Raw genomic sequence first — 15,724 nt, forward strand, 5'->3', positions numbered from 1 at the left:
TTTATTTTGTTTTAGCAACTGTTTTGACGTTTTTTGGCACCAGTCACTCAGGAACAGCTGCTCCATTCCACATCCCCTCCTCCGCCTCTGCCGTCACTATATATACACAGAGAAGAAGAAGATCATTACATTGAGCTCTCATACCTGCCCTCTCTGCCACACCTCGGTGCCGCTCTAAGCACTCCACTGCTTAGAGCCTCCACTGCAGCAGACCACACTCCTGCCACAGTTAATATTAATATTATTAATATTAATAGCAAAATATACAAAGTGCAAAATATTGTGTCATTGTGTCCTTGGGCAAGATGCTTCACCCGTTGCCTACTGGTGGTGGTCAGAGGGCCTGGTGGCGCCAATGTCCGGCAGCCTCGCCTCTGTCAGTGCGCCCCAGGGCAGCTGTGGCTACAATGTAGCTTGCCATCACCAGTGTAAATGGTAAATGGACTGGTTCTTATATAGCGCTTTTCTACTCTGTCCGAGCACTCAAAGTGCTCTACACAACTAATTCATTCACCCAATCACACCCATTCACACAAGCACTTCTAAGGTTAAGTGCTAAGTAACTAGCTAACATTCATACACATTCACACTCCGATGGATGCATCGGAGAGCAATGTGGGGTTAGTATCTTGCCCAAGGATATTTGGCATGCAGACTGGAGCAGCCTGGGATCGAACCACCGACCTTCTGGTTAGTGGCTGACCTGCTCTGCCACCTGAGCTACAGCTCAGGTGTGTGTGTGAATGGGTGGATGACTGAATGTAGTGTAAAGCGCTTTGGGGTCCTTAGGGACTAAGTAAAGCGCTACACAAATACAGGCCATTTACCATTTGCCATTCATTTCAATTTATGAAAGAAAAAAAACAGAAAAGTTTGAGCTAAAATATACTTCTCTACGACAGCCGAGTAAAGGTACAGTTGCTTCACTGTACAAATATTAATGTGAAACTCAAGGTGAGAATGCTGCCACACCTGCTGGAGCAGTTTTAAGCCTCTGTCTGATTAATGTTACTGAACAGACTGGTTACCGGGCTTGTCAAAATTACAAATTAGGAGAAACAACAAAAGTACAACAAAAGTACAAGCGAGCCAAACTGTACAAATAAAAAACTGTGTGCATATCATTGCTTTATTTATTGTTTTGAGGCAGTTATGTAAAGAGATTATGAGCTGTGTGAGATATCTTTTCGTTTAAGCAATATATTTTAGTCTTTTCATGAGTCTACTGATGTTACATCTACATTATAATTTGCAGATCACAGTGGATCTATGAAGGCAAAAAAATTCATATATTGAGTTTCTGATAGAAAACAACAGTGATTTATGTTTGCATGATGTATTTATCCATAGAAATAATCGTGTCACATCACAACAGCAAGAATTGCTTTTAATGGGAAAAAAATATATATCATGATAAATTAACAGTATACTTAAAACATAATGTCAAACTGTCTCTGCAAACCATACCAACACGATGATGTGTCAACCTTTGCATATATGCTTGGACTGTTTGTGGCTTTACTCACAGACTTGCATTCATTATGGCTTTACAGTAACTACAGCCGTACACCGTCCATGGCTAGAGCTTTACAGCTAAAACATTGTTTGCTTTGCTAAGCCTTTAATAAAGAGTCATGACAAATGCGTATATCTGTAAATTAAACTGTAGATAAATGTACATTAAATCTTCAAAAGGTTTTGAGGGATTTCAAAAATAATGCTGTGCAATATTTCATGTAGTGTGAGGTAGGAAGTATATCCACAGTTTGCTGTGGAAACACCAGGTGCCATTCTTTAAATAATCGTAACCAATTTAAAAAAAGAAAAAAATGAAAGAAAAATCAGTGACATATTTTGCTCGTCAGAAACATATGGAAGGACAATTTGACAAACAGACAAAAAACAAACTAAAAACCAGCAAAAAACAACTTAAACAGAAAAAACACAAAGAAAGAACAATACGGTATCCTCAACAGCACCAAAGAATAAAACAGTGAAATGTGGGTTATTAAATATTAGGTCTCTCTCTTCCAAGTCTCTGTTAGTATAGGACTTAATAATTGATCAACAAATCGATTGATTCTGCCTTACAGAAACCTGGTTACAGCAGGATGATCATGTTACTTTAAATGAATCAACACCCCCGAGTCATACTAACTACCAGAAACCTCGAAGCACAGGCCGAGGGGGCGGTGTGGCAGCAATTTTCCACACCAGCTTATTAATCAACCAAAGACCCAGGCAGACTTTAAAATATTTGAAAGCCTGATGCTTAGCCTTGTCCACCCCAGCTGTAAAACTCAGAAACCAGTCTTATTCGTTATCATCTATCGTCCACCTGGGCCTTACACAGAGTTTCTCTCTGATTTCTCAGACTTTTTATCTGATTTAGTGCTCAGCTCAGATAAAATAATTATTGTGGGTGATTTTAACATCCATGTAGATGCTAAAAATGACAGCCTCAACATCGCATTTAATCTGTTATTAGACTCAATTGGCTTCTCTCAAAATGTAAAAGAACCCACCCACCACTTTAATCACACTCTAGATCTTGTTTTAACATATGGCATAGAAACTGAACATTTAACAGTGTTTCCTGAAAACCCTCTGCTGTCTGATCATTTCCTGATAACATTTACATTTACAATAATTGATTACACAGCAGTGGAGAGTAGACTTTATCACAGTAGATGTCTTTGTAAAAGTGCTGTAACTAAGTTTAAGAATGTAATCCACCCACTGTTATCGTCTTCAATGCCCTGTACCAACACAGAGAAGAGCAGCTACCTGGCTGCTACTCCAACAGAGGTCGATTATCTTGTTAATAATTTTGCCTCCTCACTTTGTATGACTCTGGATACTGTAGCTCCTGTGAAAACTAAGGCCTCAAATCAGAAGTAATTGACTCCCTCGTATAATTGTCAAACACGTAGCCTAAAGCAGATAACCCGTAAGCTGGAGAGGAAATGGTGTGTCACAAATTTAGAAGATTATCATTTAGCCTGCAGAAATAGTTTATTGCTTTATAAGAAAGCCCTCCGTAAAGCTAGAACTGATCATCACTGATTGCAGAAAATAAGAATAAGAAAATAAGAACAACCCTCTTTTTAGCACTGTAGTCAGGCTGACAAAAAGTCAGAGCACTGTTGAGCCAACCATTTATTTAACGTAATGACATGAACTTCTTCACAAATAAAATTTTAACCATTAGAGAAAAAATTACTCATAATCATCTCACAGATTTAGCATTATCTACAGCTTTCTTCAGCACCATTGGTATTCATTTAGACTCTTTTTCTCCAATTGATCTTTCTGAGTTAACTTCAGTAATTAATTCCTCCAAACCATCAATGTGTCTTTTACACCCCATTCCTACAAAACTGCTCAAAGAAGTCCTGCCATTAACTAATGCTTCAATGTTAAATATGATCAACCTATCTCTAATAATTGGCTATGTACCGCAGGCCTTCAAGCTGGCTGTAGTTAAACTGATACTTAATACAGAGTCCATTGTGAGTGTGCGACCAGTATCCAAATAGCAATCCTTTAAATAAATAGTTATATTAACACACTGCTGAAACAGAGGATATAAATAAAAGTTGATAAACTCTCGGTAAACTATACAATTTCTCAACTCTAACATACAGTTTAGGTCAAGTTTCACCTGCTTTGACTTTTGACAGCAGTAAATTTGATTATTTTAGCTGCATATTTGATGGGTATTTTTCCTAAATTGAGGCAAAATACAAAAAAACCTGTACAGATTTGACCTGTATGTATTGAGACGGACAGCGTAGGTCAAATCAAGGGAAAATAGTTTGTTTTTGGCAATTTTGAAACTGCACATATCCTGTCTATGTGTATTTTTTATGGGACAGCAGTCACAGAGATCAAGGCAGGAGTTTGATTCAGTCACAAGGACCGTCTATGTTCCCACTATAGTTGCCCAGGTTCCCACAGAGACAGACACTCGCTGGTCTTAGAAGGATCGTGGGAGGAATTTTCAAAGAGTTTAACACTAAAAGGACATAAAAGTGATCATGTATGGTGCAGATAAGGAAGAGAGGTCACACAGAAGTCAGAGGGTGCCTTAACATTAACAAACTTTAACATGAATGAAGAATGAAGTGCTGTATGAACTTGGACTTAGTGTGACTTGTAGTTAAATACACTTTGAGTGATCAGTAAGCCTAGAAAAGTGCTGTATAAATGTGAGCAGATTACATGCTTATCTGTTAGTGTTAGTGGTTTGTACCTGCAAAGAGAAACAATGTTAGAAATTCTACCATCAAACAAAACCAAATCCATTTCCTCTGAGCTGGGATTAAAAGAGAGATCAAAGAGGAAATGGAGGACTCATAAGATTACAATCTGCCAATCTGCAAGGTTTCTTTAAATGAACAGACTAGTTAGTATTGATGAATATAAATGGCAGATATGAGTAGTTTCTTTTATTTAGTTGCATAAGGTTTTATCATGAATAACAGCAGTTGCAGAAAGTTCTTGGCATTTTCAATTTCAACAGCATATTTTAATTATTACTGCTGATTTGTTTTTATGTTATTATTTATCACTGACTCTCTTCCACAGTGTCTTTTGTCTCGGCCAGTGGCCGCCCCTCCCTGAGCCTGGTTCTGTTGGAGTTTCTTCCTGTTAAAAGGGAGCTTTTCCTTCCCGCAGTCGCCAAGTGTTTGCTGAGAATGTTTTGTCTGATTATTGGGGTTTTCTCTATATCATTGTAGGGTCTTTACCTTGAAATATAAAGCACCCTGAGCCCCTTTAGCCCTTCAGCTCTAATTTGCGGCTACGCGTCTCCTCTGTCCTCCTGCCTGAGACTCAGAAGTTCATCTCGGTGCATCACAATGAAGGACATCTCAAATCTTATAATGCATTTAGGGGACAACGGAGAGAAGCAAGAGGAGCTATGGTTGAAGATGCACAGGTGTACCCTTTACAGAACATTTTTACCTTCAATTATAACGTGGACATGGCTCACAACCAAGGTGGAGCGGGACTCTTTAAAACACTCATCGATTTCATTCATATGCTGTTTCAGTTGAGATGATCAGCAGCTTTCTGCTCTTCACTGTGTGTGTGTGTTTGATTAAAAATGTATGACATCTTGTGACTTTGCATCATGTGTTTAAATGTAATTAAAAGTGTAATATGTAAGGCGAGTCATCAACACTGTTACATCTGACATAAAATGCAGCTGAAGGAGGTAGACAGGAGAAGAGGAATTAGAGATGTGAGAAGAGGGATTCACTACTCTTATGCAACAGAATTTTGAATGCAAACATGTGCACCATGACAGGAGTTACCTCCTACATCCTTTTATGAAATGCAGGGTTTCCTTGACACTTCTCTTTGCAGCAAAACGTCTCCATTGGAGCTGAATTTGATATAGCGGTCAAATAATACTGACCATTAGTTCGGAGTCACCCTCCATTTCTTTGAATTTCCTCCCAATGAGCCACATATATAAACATTTGGTTGATTAATTTTCTCTTGTAACAATACTTCTTAGTGATACATCTTTTACTGTTGGAAAGCCTGTTTATTTCCCCTAAAGTAGTGCCACATTTGTAAGGAAAATGCATTTGTGAGAGTCGGTTCCACGCATGGAAAACTTGCCAAATCTTCTCTGCCAGTGCCAGCTTCGAGAGAACATTGGTTGGTTTTTGAGAAGCCATTTTTAAACAATGAGAAGAGGGAGAAAAAATCTGAGGTACGCCAAATTACACAAGGACTGGGCTGAAAATCAGCAGTAACACATCTTATTCAATTCAATTTAGTTTTATTTATATAGCACCAATTCACAACAACAATGAAGTCAAGGATAAAGACTCTACAATTATAGAGAAAAAAAATTCCAGCAATTGCAAAGCCTCTTATGAAGAAGCACTTGGCAACAATGGGAAGGAAAAACTCCTTTTTAACAGGAAGAAACCTCCAACAGAACCAGGCTCAGGGAGGAGCAGCGACCTCTCAAGGCCTGTTGAGGTGAGGAGAAAGAGAAGAGAACACTGAGATAAGACAAAAGCTTTATCAAAATAGGAAAGCTTTGGGCCTAATCTCAAAGGTGGAGAGGGTTTCAGTCTCCTGATGCAAACTGGGAGCCGGTTCCACAGAAGAGGGGCCTGAACGCTCAAGGCTCTGCCTTCCAGTCTACATTTGAAAACGACATACTGAAAGCAAAGTGCTCTGCTAGGATAATAAGGTAATCTAAGATGTAAGTCAAAGATTTTCAGTCCCAGCGAGTACTCTTGCTGTAGCATTCTGGATCAACTGAAGGCTTTCAAGGAGTTGTAGTGAGTGACCTAATAATGGTAATTAATTACAATAGTTCAGTTAAAAAGTAATAAATGCATGAACTAGCTTGAGTCTGAGACAATATGTTTCTAACTTTAGTGATAATGCAAAAATAAATGAAAGCTGTCCTACGTATTTGCTCAATGTGCATGCTGGCAGACCCTAAAGGTTTAGGGCTGTGTTTCAGACAGCTGTATTGGGGATACTGTCAAAATTAGAGAATTATGAGCACAGAAAAGTAGCAGAAAAAATAATATTATTTGAAAAGTGCCTGAATAGCAAAGGTGTCGAGGTTTGAAGCGTGACAGGCAGGAGTTGGACCCAAAATGCAGGACTGAGAAGAGGAGAAGTAAACTTAAAAGCAGCCTTAATGCTGACCTCAAACAAGTAAAGGATAATGCAGCTTAAAACCTACAACTAGGAGGATGACAGCAATGAGGGAGTACACAGAAAAACAGAGAAAATATACACACTTATATACACACAGGTTGATGAGGGAAGAGGCAACAGGTGGAAATGCAGGTGAGAGAAATTATAGATGACAAGCCAGGAAGTAAGGCTTTACAAAACACAAGAGACTAAAGACCACCAAAGTAAAACAGGAAGTAACAGACGGTAGGCTCACAACACACAAACCCGACAGAGACAAAAGACAAACATGCACAAACATCACCAAAGAAACTCGTACCAACCATGAGGAAATTATAGACAAGCAAACACTAAGAAATAACAGAGCTATTATAACCAGTTTAGAATACATAAAACAAAGTTAATCAAAAATACCAAACCAGAATGTGGCGGGGTGCGGTGTGTGGCTCAGCTGCAGGGGAGGGGTGGTGCAGTGGGTTGAGGGGCAGTGTCAGGGGAGGCTGGCGGTCACAGCTGACAGTGATTGTCTAATCCTGGCTCCTTTATTTTAGTAGCGCGCAGGGACCTGGGGGAATATTCCTGAAGTCTACTTAAAGACATGACATGAAAACTGCCTAAGAGAGTTCAAACTGAAGAATAAAGGTGGTCATAGCAAATACTGACTTTATATCTACTTGTTGGAAAAGCACAAATTCTGTTTTTGCCTCTGTTCTGTTTTTTTGTACATTTCAATAAATCACAGCATCTATTTCCCCATTGTCTTTGCCAAGCACTATACAAATCTTTGTAAATTATTTTCTATATTTATAGGCGTCCACATTTTTGTTTCTTGAGTCCCTAAAAGTCTAAATCAGGGATGTCAAACACATTTGTGCACATATGGCCCACTTTGATCTTAAGTGGGCCAGACCAGTGTCCAAGTCCAATTTCTGGCTCTGCTGCCCTCAGGTGAATGTATGGCTATTCACCCTATGCAGCGAGCTTAACATAAGAGGAGCTGGTTCCAGAAACGACAGGACACATCGCTTTGCCTTTTGTCTTTAACTGAAGACCGTTTTTTCCTCTTTTAATTTGTAAGACTGTGAACATACAGTAAAATAATATGTAAGCATCAGTATTTACATATTTTGTAACCAAAAACAAGTTAGCAACATAGCTTTTCTTATGCTTTACATTCACCATAAACATCTTTCTTTACACGTTCAAATACCCTTTTAAGTAACATGAAAGTAACAAATCTTACAGAAAATAAAGCTAGACAGTGCTTACTTACAGATTATGGTTCAACAAACTCCCCAACGATGTAAACTGGGCTTAAAGTTGTGCAGGTTGTTTTCTGCTCCATGCGTTTTCTCCCACTGCCTGTGCGAACTTTGCCTGCTGCTTATAACACATCACCAAAAGGGGGCAGTGTAGCGCACACTAAACAACCAAAGAAGAAGCCACAAAACTCAAGGGGTAATACTGCCCACTGGTGGGAAAACTGAGAAATGCCCCAGCCAAAGAAACCCAATGAAGTAACAACAGAGGGGCAGAATACTCCCCGCCTGACATCCGTGGAATGTCATTCTCAACTAACATGTAAAAAGCAAGTGACATACAATGAAACAAAGTTTCTGCTTTTAAGTACAATCCTTAGACACCAATAGCACGACCTCACTTATAGGCCTTATGTAGCACCTGTGTTCACCCTTGCGGAAAATCTTCACCTCTATTTTCCTTACAAGCCCATCCTCACTGGGAAAGGTTTTGGTGATGAGTCCAAGTGGCCAATTATTCCTATGTTCAAGTGTCTCTCTTAATAGAACAACATCTCCTGTTTGTAGGTTAGGCTTTACTGTTTTCCATTTGCGGCGGTCCTGAAGTCCTGAGATGTATTCTTTTTTCCATCGTCTCCAGAAGACATCAGCGAGGTATTGTACGCGCCTCCATTGAGCTTTGAACAGATCACTGTTTCCAAACTGCCCTGGTGGGATTGGTGGGGTCGTAACCTTTTGCGTGAGCAGCATGGCAGGGGTAAGGATGACTGGGTTATCTGGATCTGCAGAAACTGCTGTTAACGGACGAGCATTCACTATTGCAGTGACTTCAGCCATTAAGGTCACCAGGATTTCATGGGTAAGCTTTGCATTCCTGTGTTCTAGGAGCATTGCATCAAGGATTTTCCGCGTGACCCCAATCATGCGCTCCCAGGAGCCAGCCATGTGCGACGCATGTGGGGGGTTGAAAAGCCATTTGCAGCCAGAGTCTTCCAGAAAGCTGTTTAGTTTGCTGTTGTAGCAGCCCTGTTTGTCAATTTGCAGCTCTTTGCAGGCACTCACAAAATTTGTCCCACAATCGGACCTAAGAAGTTTGACTGCACCTCTGATGGCAAAAAAACGACGCAGGGCATTGATGAATGACGACGTGTCCATTGATTCTATAACTTCAATGTGAATGGCCCGTGTGCTCATGCACGTAAATATGACTGCCCATCGCTTTGCGTCCGCTTGCCCACCACGCGTTTTTCTGACAGTGACAGGCCAGGGCCCGAACACATCAAGCCCTACATGTGTAAACGGAGGGTCAGTGGACAGCCTATCCTCTGGTAGCTCAGCCATAATCTGTTCCTGCTGTCTGCCTCTTAGTTTTCGACATGTCACGCAGCTGAATATCATTTTGCTTATTGCTCTTTTTCCTCCCACAATCCAAAAGCCTGCAGCTCTGACTGCCCCTTCAGTAAAATGTCTGCCCTGATGGCATACTTTCACATGGAAGTGTCTTATAATGAGCTGGGAAAGGTGGTGTTTGGATGGGATGAGGATAGGATTTGTTTCATCCGAAGTCAACTGTGCTCGTCTTAGTCTCCCACCCACTCTGAGTATTCCATTTGTGTCGAGAAATGGGTTCAGTTTGCTAAGTGGGCTTGACCTTTTGAGGGGCATACTGTTCTCAAGCTGTCTTATGTCATCTGCATAGACTTCTCTTTGGACGGTGCGAATGATAAAGATCTTAGCTTGATCAAGCTGCTTTTCAGTTAAATGCTCACTACAGCTGTGCCAGCCCTGGCAGGAGCCTTCTATGTTCTGCTTAAAGGACTGAACAATGTGTCGGAGTTTAGATATAGCTTTCAGTAGTACATTCCAACTTGAAAACCTTTCGAATCTGGCACTACTGAGAACATCCTTTGCGAGAGTGGTAACACAAGAAGTTACCTCATGACGCAGTTCGTTGTCAGTCTCTGGGTCTACAAGATCAAATGACTCTGCCTGAGATTGACCTGTTTCTGACTTGGTAAGGAATGCGGGTCCACTGAGCCATGTGGAGGCAGAAAGCTGCTCCGCCGGTAATGCGCGCGTGGCATGATCAGCAGGATTTAAGTGAGTGGGCACATAATGCCACTGGTGAGCTTGTGTAGATCGCCTGATGCGTTCCACTCTGTTGTGCACATAGACATAAAAACGCCTTGTTGTGTTGAAGATGTAACCAAGGACTACTTTGGAGTCTGAATAGAAGCTCACCTGATCAACTGCGATGTCCAGCTCGTCCACGACTAACTCTGCCACCTCGACAGCCAGGACCGCTGCACAGAGCTCAAGTCTGGGTATGGTGATGTCTGGTTTTGGGGCAAGCCGTGCCTTGCCAAGAAGGAAGCCCACTTCATTATGACCATCTCTGTCTGTGAGTTTAAGGTAGGCAACAGCAGCCACTGCCTTGGTAGAGGCGTCACAGAAAACATGGATTTCCTTGGTTACTGCCGCAGAGAGTGGTATTGAGGTGAACATTCTGGGAATCTCAAGTTGTTGTAGATGTTTGAGGGAGTGTTTCCACTGTTGCCACTGTTGTAATTTGTCTTTAGGGAGTTCAGCGTCCCATTCACTAATGTCAGTGGAAATGTCTCTGAGTATGACCCTGCCCTCTACGATGACAGGGACAGCAAAGCCAAGTGGGTCATACACACTATTAACGACTGACAATACTCCACGCTTAGTGAAGGGCTTCTCATTGATGGTTATCTGGAACTTGAACAAGTCTGTAGACAGGTCCCAGCCCAAGCCCAAGCTTCGCTGCATGGGTGTCTGCCCAAGGTCAAGGCCCTGCATGTCAGCTGCAAGGTCCTCACTTGGAAAAGCGTTTGTGATGGTAGGACAGTTGGATGAGATTTTATGCAGGCGTATGTTACACTGAGCCAGCATCTTCTGAGCCCCACAGAGAATGTTGATGGCCTCATCAGCGGAAGGAAATGATTTTAGTCCATCATCCACATAAAAGTGGCGTTCAATGAACTCTCTTACATCATTGCCGTGTTCTTTTTCTCCCTCCATCGCTGTTCGTTTCAGTCCATAAATGGCCACTGATGGGGAGGGGCAGTTCCCGAACACGTGGACTCTCATCCTGAATTCCTGTACTTCTCCATCCAGATCATGGTTTTTGAACCACAAGAAGCGGAGGTAGTTGCGGTGGTCTTCTCTGACAACAAAATTGTAAAACATTTGCTCCACATCGGCCATGACTGCGTATGGGTCGGACCTGAAACGCATCAGCACTCCCACAAGAGTATTATTGAGATCTGGGCCTTTTAGTAGCACATCATTGAGAGAAACATTGTTGTATTGCGCACTTGAATCAAAAACCACCCTAATTTTTCCTGGCTTCTGAGGGTGGTAAATGCCAAAACTAGGGAGATACCAGCATTCTTGTTCTGGAGCTAGAGCTGGAGCTGGTTCAGCGTGGCCCTTACTGAAAGTTTTGTCCAAAAACTCAATGTAATGTTCCTTCATTTCAGGTTTCTTTTTCAGCGTTTTGCGGAGCGACATTAAGCGACTGAGGGCTTGGTCCCTATTGTTGGGTAAACGCTGTCTGGGGGAGCGGAATGGGAGTGGAGCTACCCAATTGTTCGCCTCATCTTTAGTAAAGTCTCTGTGCATAATTTCCAGGAACAAGGCATCTTCTACTGAAAGAGCCATTTTGTCATCATCTACTGTTTGCTGGAAAATGTGTCTGCCTAATTCCGCTTGTGTCTTCTGGAATGTGGGATGGCTTTCTGTGTATTTGTCTTTGATGTAGATTTTGTTTTCACAGGGGCTAAGGAAGGTAGGGCGCCCGTTATTCAGAATGTCTGTCTTAAAAGAGTTTACTGTGGGCTTGTGGGCCCCCGAGAGGCAGACATCACCTACAACCACCCATCCCAGATCAAGGCGTTGGGCATAAGGTGCACTGTTTGGACCATTTACCTGACTGCGAACCTTGTGAGCTTGGATGATGTCCCGGCCCAAGAGGAGGAGAATGTCCGCGGCTGGGTCCAGAGGAGGGATCTGTGAAGCGAGTGCGTGTAGATGAGGGTGAGCCGACACAGCCTCCTTGGTGGGTATCTCATCTCTATTGTCTGGAATGTGATCACATTCTGTCAGTGTGGGCAGCAACATGGACACTTCTCCATTTACATCCTGAATAACGAAATTAGTTGCTCTGCGTCCTCCAGCCTCTGACAAACCTGCACATGTTTTCATGGTGTATGGGAGCATAGTGCCTTTCACATTAAACATGTCGAAGAAAGCAGACCTGGCTAAGGATGAGTTGCTTTGATCATCCAACATGGCGTACATCCTCCTTTTCTCTTCAGGGTTTGTGCGGGGATACACGTCGACTAAACAAATCTTAGAGCAGGATTTGCCATTTAGACCTGGGCCACACACCTCTGTGCAAGCAGTTGTGGTTACAGGGCTTGAAGGATCAGACTCCCCGCCGTGGCTTTGAGGCAGGAGGTTAGAGTCCTTGGTTGCCCACGGAGGCGGACCAGCATGCATGGCAGACACGTGAGCATCACTATTACATTCCGAGCACTGGATAATGGCTTTGCAATCCTTAGCTCGGTGACCTGTGGAAGAACAACACTTATAACAAATAGCATGTTCTTTGAGGATGCTTTTCCTTTCATCTAGTGTTTTTGACCTAAAACCCCTGCATTTGGCAAGTGAATGGGGCTTGTGGTGAATAGGACATTGTCTGTCTGGGTTGAGAACTGATGTTTGAGCCGTGACGTTTGTTTGACTAATATCTGTTCTGTTCACTGCAACCGGACCTCTGTATTTAGTTGATTTCAACAATGGCTTATCAGGTTTTGGAGCCACTATGTTTGAACTTTGTAACATAAAGCTAGGATCTGTTTTCATTTCTGCATAGTCATTTATGAACTGAACAAAATATGAGAAAGGTGGGTAAACTGCACCATTGTCCTTTTTGTATTTTGTCCCCTGTTTCACCCAGGACTCCTGGAGTCCGTAGGGGAGCTTTTCCACTATCGGGTTTATCCCCCTTGGGGTGTCCAGAAAGCTAAGGCCGGGTAGATAATTTTCACTTTGTGCATACTCTAACTCCAACAGGAGATCTGCAAGCTCCTGCAATAAGTGAGTGTCCTTATTAGATATTTTTGGAAAAGAGTGTAAGCGTTGGAAAAGTGACGCTTCGACTACCTCTGGAGAACCAAAACTTTTGTCTAGACGTTGCCACAAACGTTGAAGACCTGCGTGTGGGTTGTTCACATGGACCGCCCTGATCCTCAGAGCATGTTGTAGTGACTCCCCGCTGAGCCACTTGGTGAGGAGGTCAAGCTCTTCGCTGGACTTGAGGTTGAGGCCCTCTATGGCGTTGTGGAAGATGGACTTCCAGGACAAGTAGGACTCAGGACGGTTGTCGAAAACCTTGAATCCTGCTGTCAGCAGATCACGGCGTGCTAGATAGGCTGTGAAATCTGAGAGTTCAGTCTTTGGAGGCAATGAAGGTTGAGGCAGGGTTGAAATGTCAGTTTGTCTGTGTATAGGAGGTTGCTCCTGATCTACAAAATCAGCGAGACGTTCACCTGAAGAGGAGTCAACTGGTGGTTGACTCTGTCGAAGATGCTGAGCGTCGTTATTACCGACCGGTTGTCCTGTATCAGGCTTTCTGTCTTCATTAACTACCAAGCTGCAGTCAGCGAAATGAGCGTTCACATAATCTTGAGCGCGTCTGATGGAAGGAGGCGTCTTAGAGGAGACTCCTTGTTCTGTGAGGTCAACGGCATCATGCTCCTCATCGGCTGCCGCTTCCAGGACATGAGCTGCGGCGAGCGCTGCTTCAGCCTCACCCTCCTTCTTCAGAGCGTTTAGTGTTGCCTCGATGCGTGCCTTCTCAACCTCCATGTCGATCTGGCGTTTGGCGTACTGTGCTCTGGTGCGGGCGGCTTCTGCTTCTGCTCTGGCTCGGGCTGCAGCTTGACTGGTGGATGAACGACGTGAAGAGCGTGAATGGCACTCTGACCGGACCACCATCTGGGAGAGAGGCGGTGAAGCTTCAGGCTGAGACATCTTGGGTGCTTGATAGGTAGATAATCTTCTTACTCTGCTGCCCTCAGGTGAATGTATGGCTATTCACCCTATGCAGCGAGCTTAACATAAGAGGAGCTGGTTCCAGAAACGACAGGACACATCGCTTTGCCTTTTGTCTTTAACTGAAGACCGTTTTTTCCTCTTTTAATTTGTAAGACTGTGAACATACAGTAAAATAATATGTAAGCATCAGTATTTACATATTTTGTAACCAAAAACAAGTTAGCAACATAGCTTTTCTTATGCTTTACATTCACCATAAACATCTTTCTTTACACGTTCAAATACCCTTTTAAGTAACATGAAAGTAACAAATCTTACAGAAAATAAAGCTAGACAGTGCTTACTTACAGATTATGGTTCAACAAACTCCCCAACGATGTAAACTGGGCTTAAAGTTGTGCAGGTTGTTTTCTGCTCCATGCGTTTTCTCCCACTGCCTGTGCGAACTTTGCCTGCTGCTTATAACACATCACCAAAAGGGGGCAGTGTAGCGCACACTAAACAACCAAAGAAGAAGCCACAAAACTCAAGGGGTAATACTGCCCACTGGTGGGAAAACTGAGAAATGCCCCAGCCAAAGAAACCCAATGAAGTAACAACAGAGGGGCAGAATACTGGCCATTGTAAAGACCTTTAAACACACATTTAATCCCAAAGATATTTTAATATCTCAGGGATTAAATGTGTCAGGGAATATTTAAACTTTTTTTTTTTTATGATAAAGAAATGCTACTTTAGTCTGTCTGAAGGAAGTCTGTCTTTGCGTTTAAATAGTAAGAAATAAATTTATAATGTATAATTATATTATTTTTTATATTTTATATATTATATTATATTTCTGGCAACAATGGGAAGGAAAAACTCCTTTTTAACAGGAAGAAACCTCCAACAGAACCAGGCTCAGGGAGGAGCAGCGACCTCTCAAGGCCAGCTGAGGTGAGGAGAAAGAGAAGAATGACTGCGGGGGCGTTCTTTATCAGCAGGGGAAGCTGCAAAACTTATGAAAATACTGTTAAAAGTCCAAAATTTATGTGGTCCTTTGCATTTTCCAAAGCCGCCCAGCGGGCCAGACTGGAGCTCTTGCCGGGTCAATTCTGGCCCGCGGGCCTTATATTTGACACCCCTGACATAAATCTTTGCGATGTAGTTTATGAAAATAAGCATTTACTTACTTTTTCATTCACATGACTGATCTGTTTTTGGATTTATTTAAATTATGAAAGTAATCACCTGTACCTATAGGCACTGTTTCAAATACTGTTCAAATAAGCCAAAGCTATCCATGTGATGAACTGAATATGTTCATGTGAATATAGTAGCAGCCCTAATCTATAAGGTGTACAGTCATTCTGCCTGGCTGTGCTCATGGCCAGTGTGTGAAATTGTCAGTTCAGGAACACACATATTAGTAACTTTCAACAATCATCATTAAAATAACCCTTCTGTCAGAGGGCTGGGACCCAGCATTTTGAGTTTATTTTGTAGTTTTGATTTCTTATGTTATATTGAAAATATGTTAAGTTCTTGTGTTGTTATTTAGTTAGGGTTTAGTTGAAGTTTAGCCTAGTTGATGTTATCGTTCATGTCTCCTTGTTAATGAGTCTTTTTCTGTTTGTCATGTGCTATCTCTTTGTCTATCTGGGTTCCCCTGGTGTTTCGCTCCCTCTCTCAGTCTCTTGTGTAAAGCTTGCATGTCC

The 15,724-nt window shown here is 42.3% G+C and overlaps 1 protein-coding gene across 1 annotated transcript; it reads right to left on the reverse strand.

Moving 5' to 3' along the window:
* Positions 1–7,769: 7,769 nt before the first annotated feature.
* Positions 7,770–13,261, reverse strand: LOC109201966 (uncharacterized). The gene is made up of 2 exons (XM_025906863.1): positions 13,134–13,261; positions 7,770–12,046 (listed from the first exon to the last, which is right to left on the reverse strand). The coding sequence occupies exon 2, from the start codon at positions 11,625–11,627 to the stop codon at positions 8,304–8,306; it is 3,324 nt and encodes a 1,107-aa protein (XP_025762648.1). The 5' UTR covers positions 11,628–12,046; positions 13,134–13,261; the 3' UTR covers positions 7,770–8,303.
* Between the last annotated feature and the right edge of the window lie 2,463 nt (positions 13,262–15,724).

The sequence above is a fragment of the Oreochromis niloticus genome, linkage group LG4 (genome assembly GCF_001858045.2).
Source record: "Oreochromis niloticus isolate F11D_XX linkage group LG4, O_niloticus_UMD_NMBU, whole genome shotgun sequence".
Classification (NCBI taxonomy): domain Eukaryota; kingdom Metazoa; phylum Chordata; class Actinopteri; order Cichliformes; family Cichlidae; genus Oreochromis; species Oreochromis niloticus.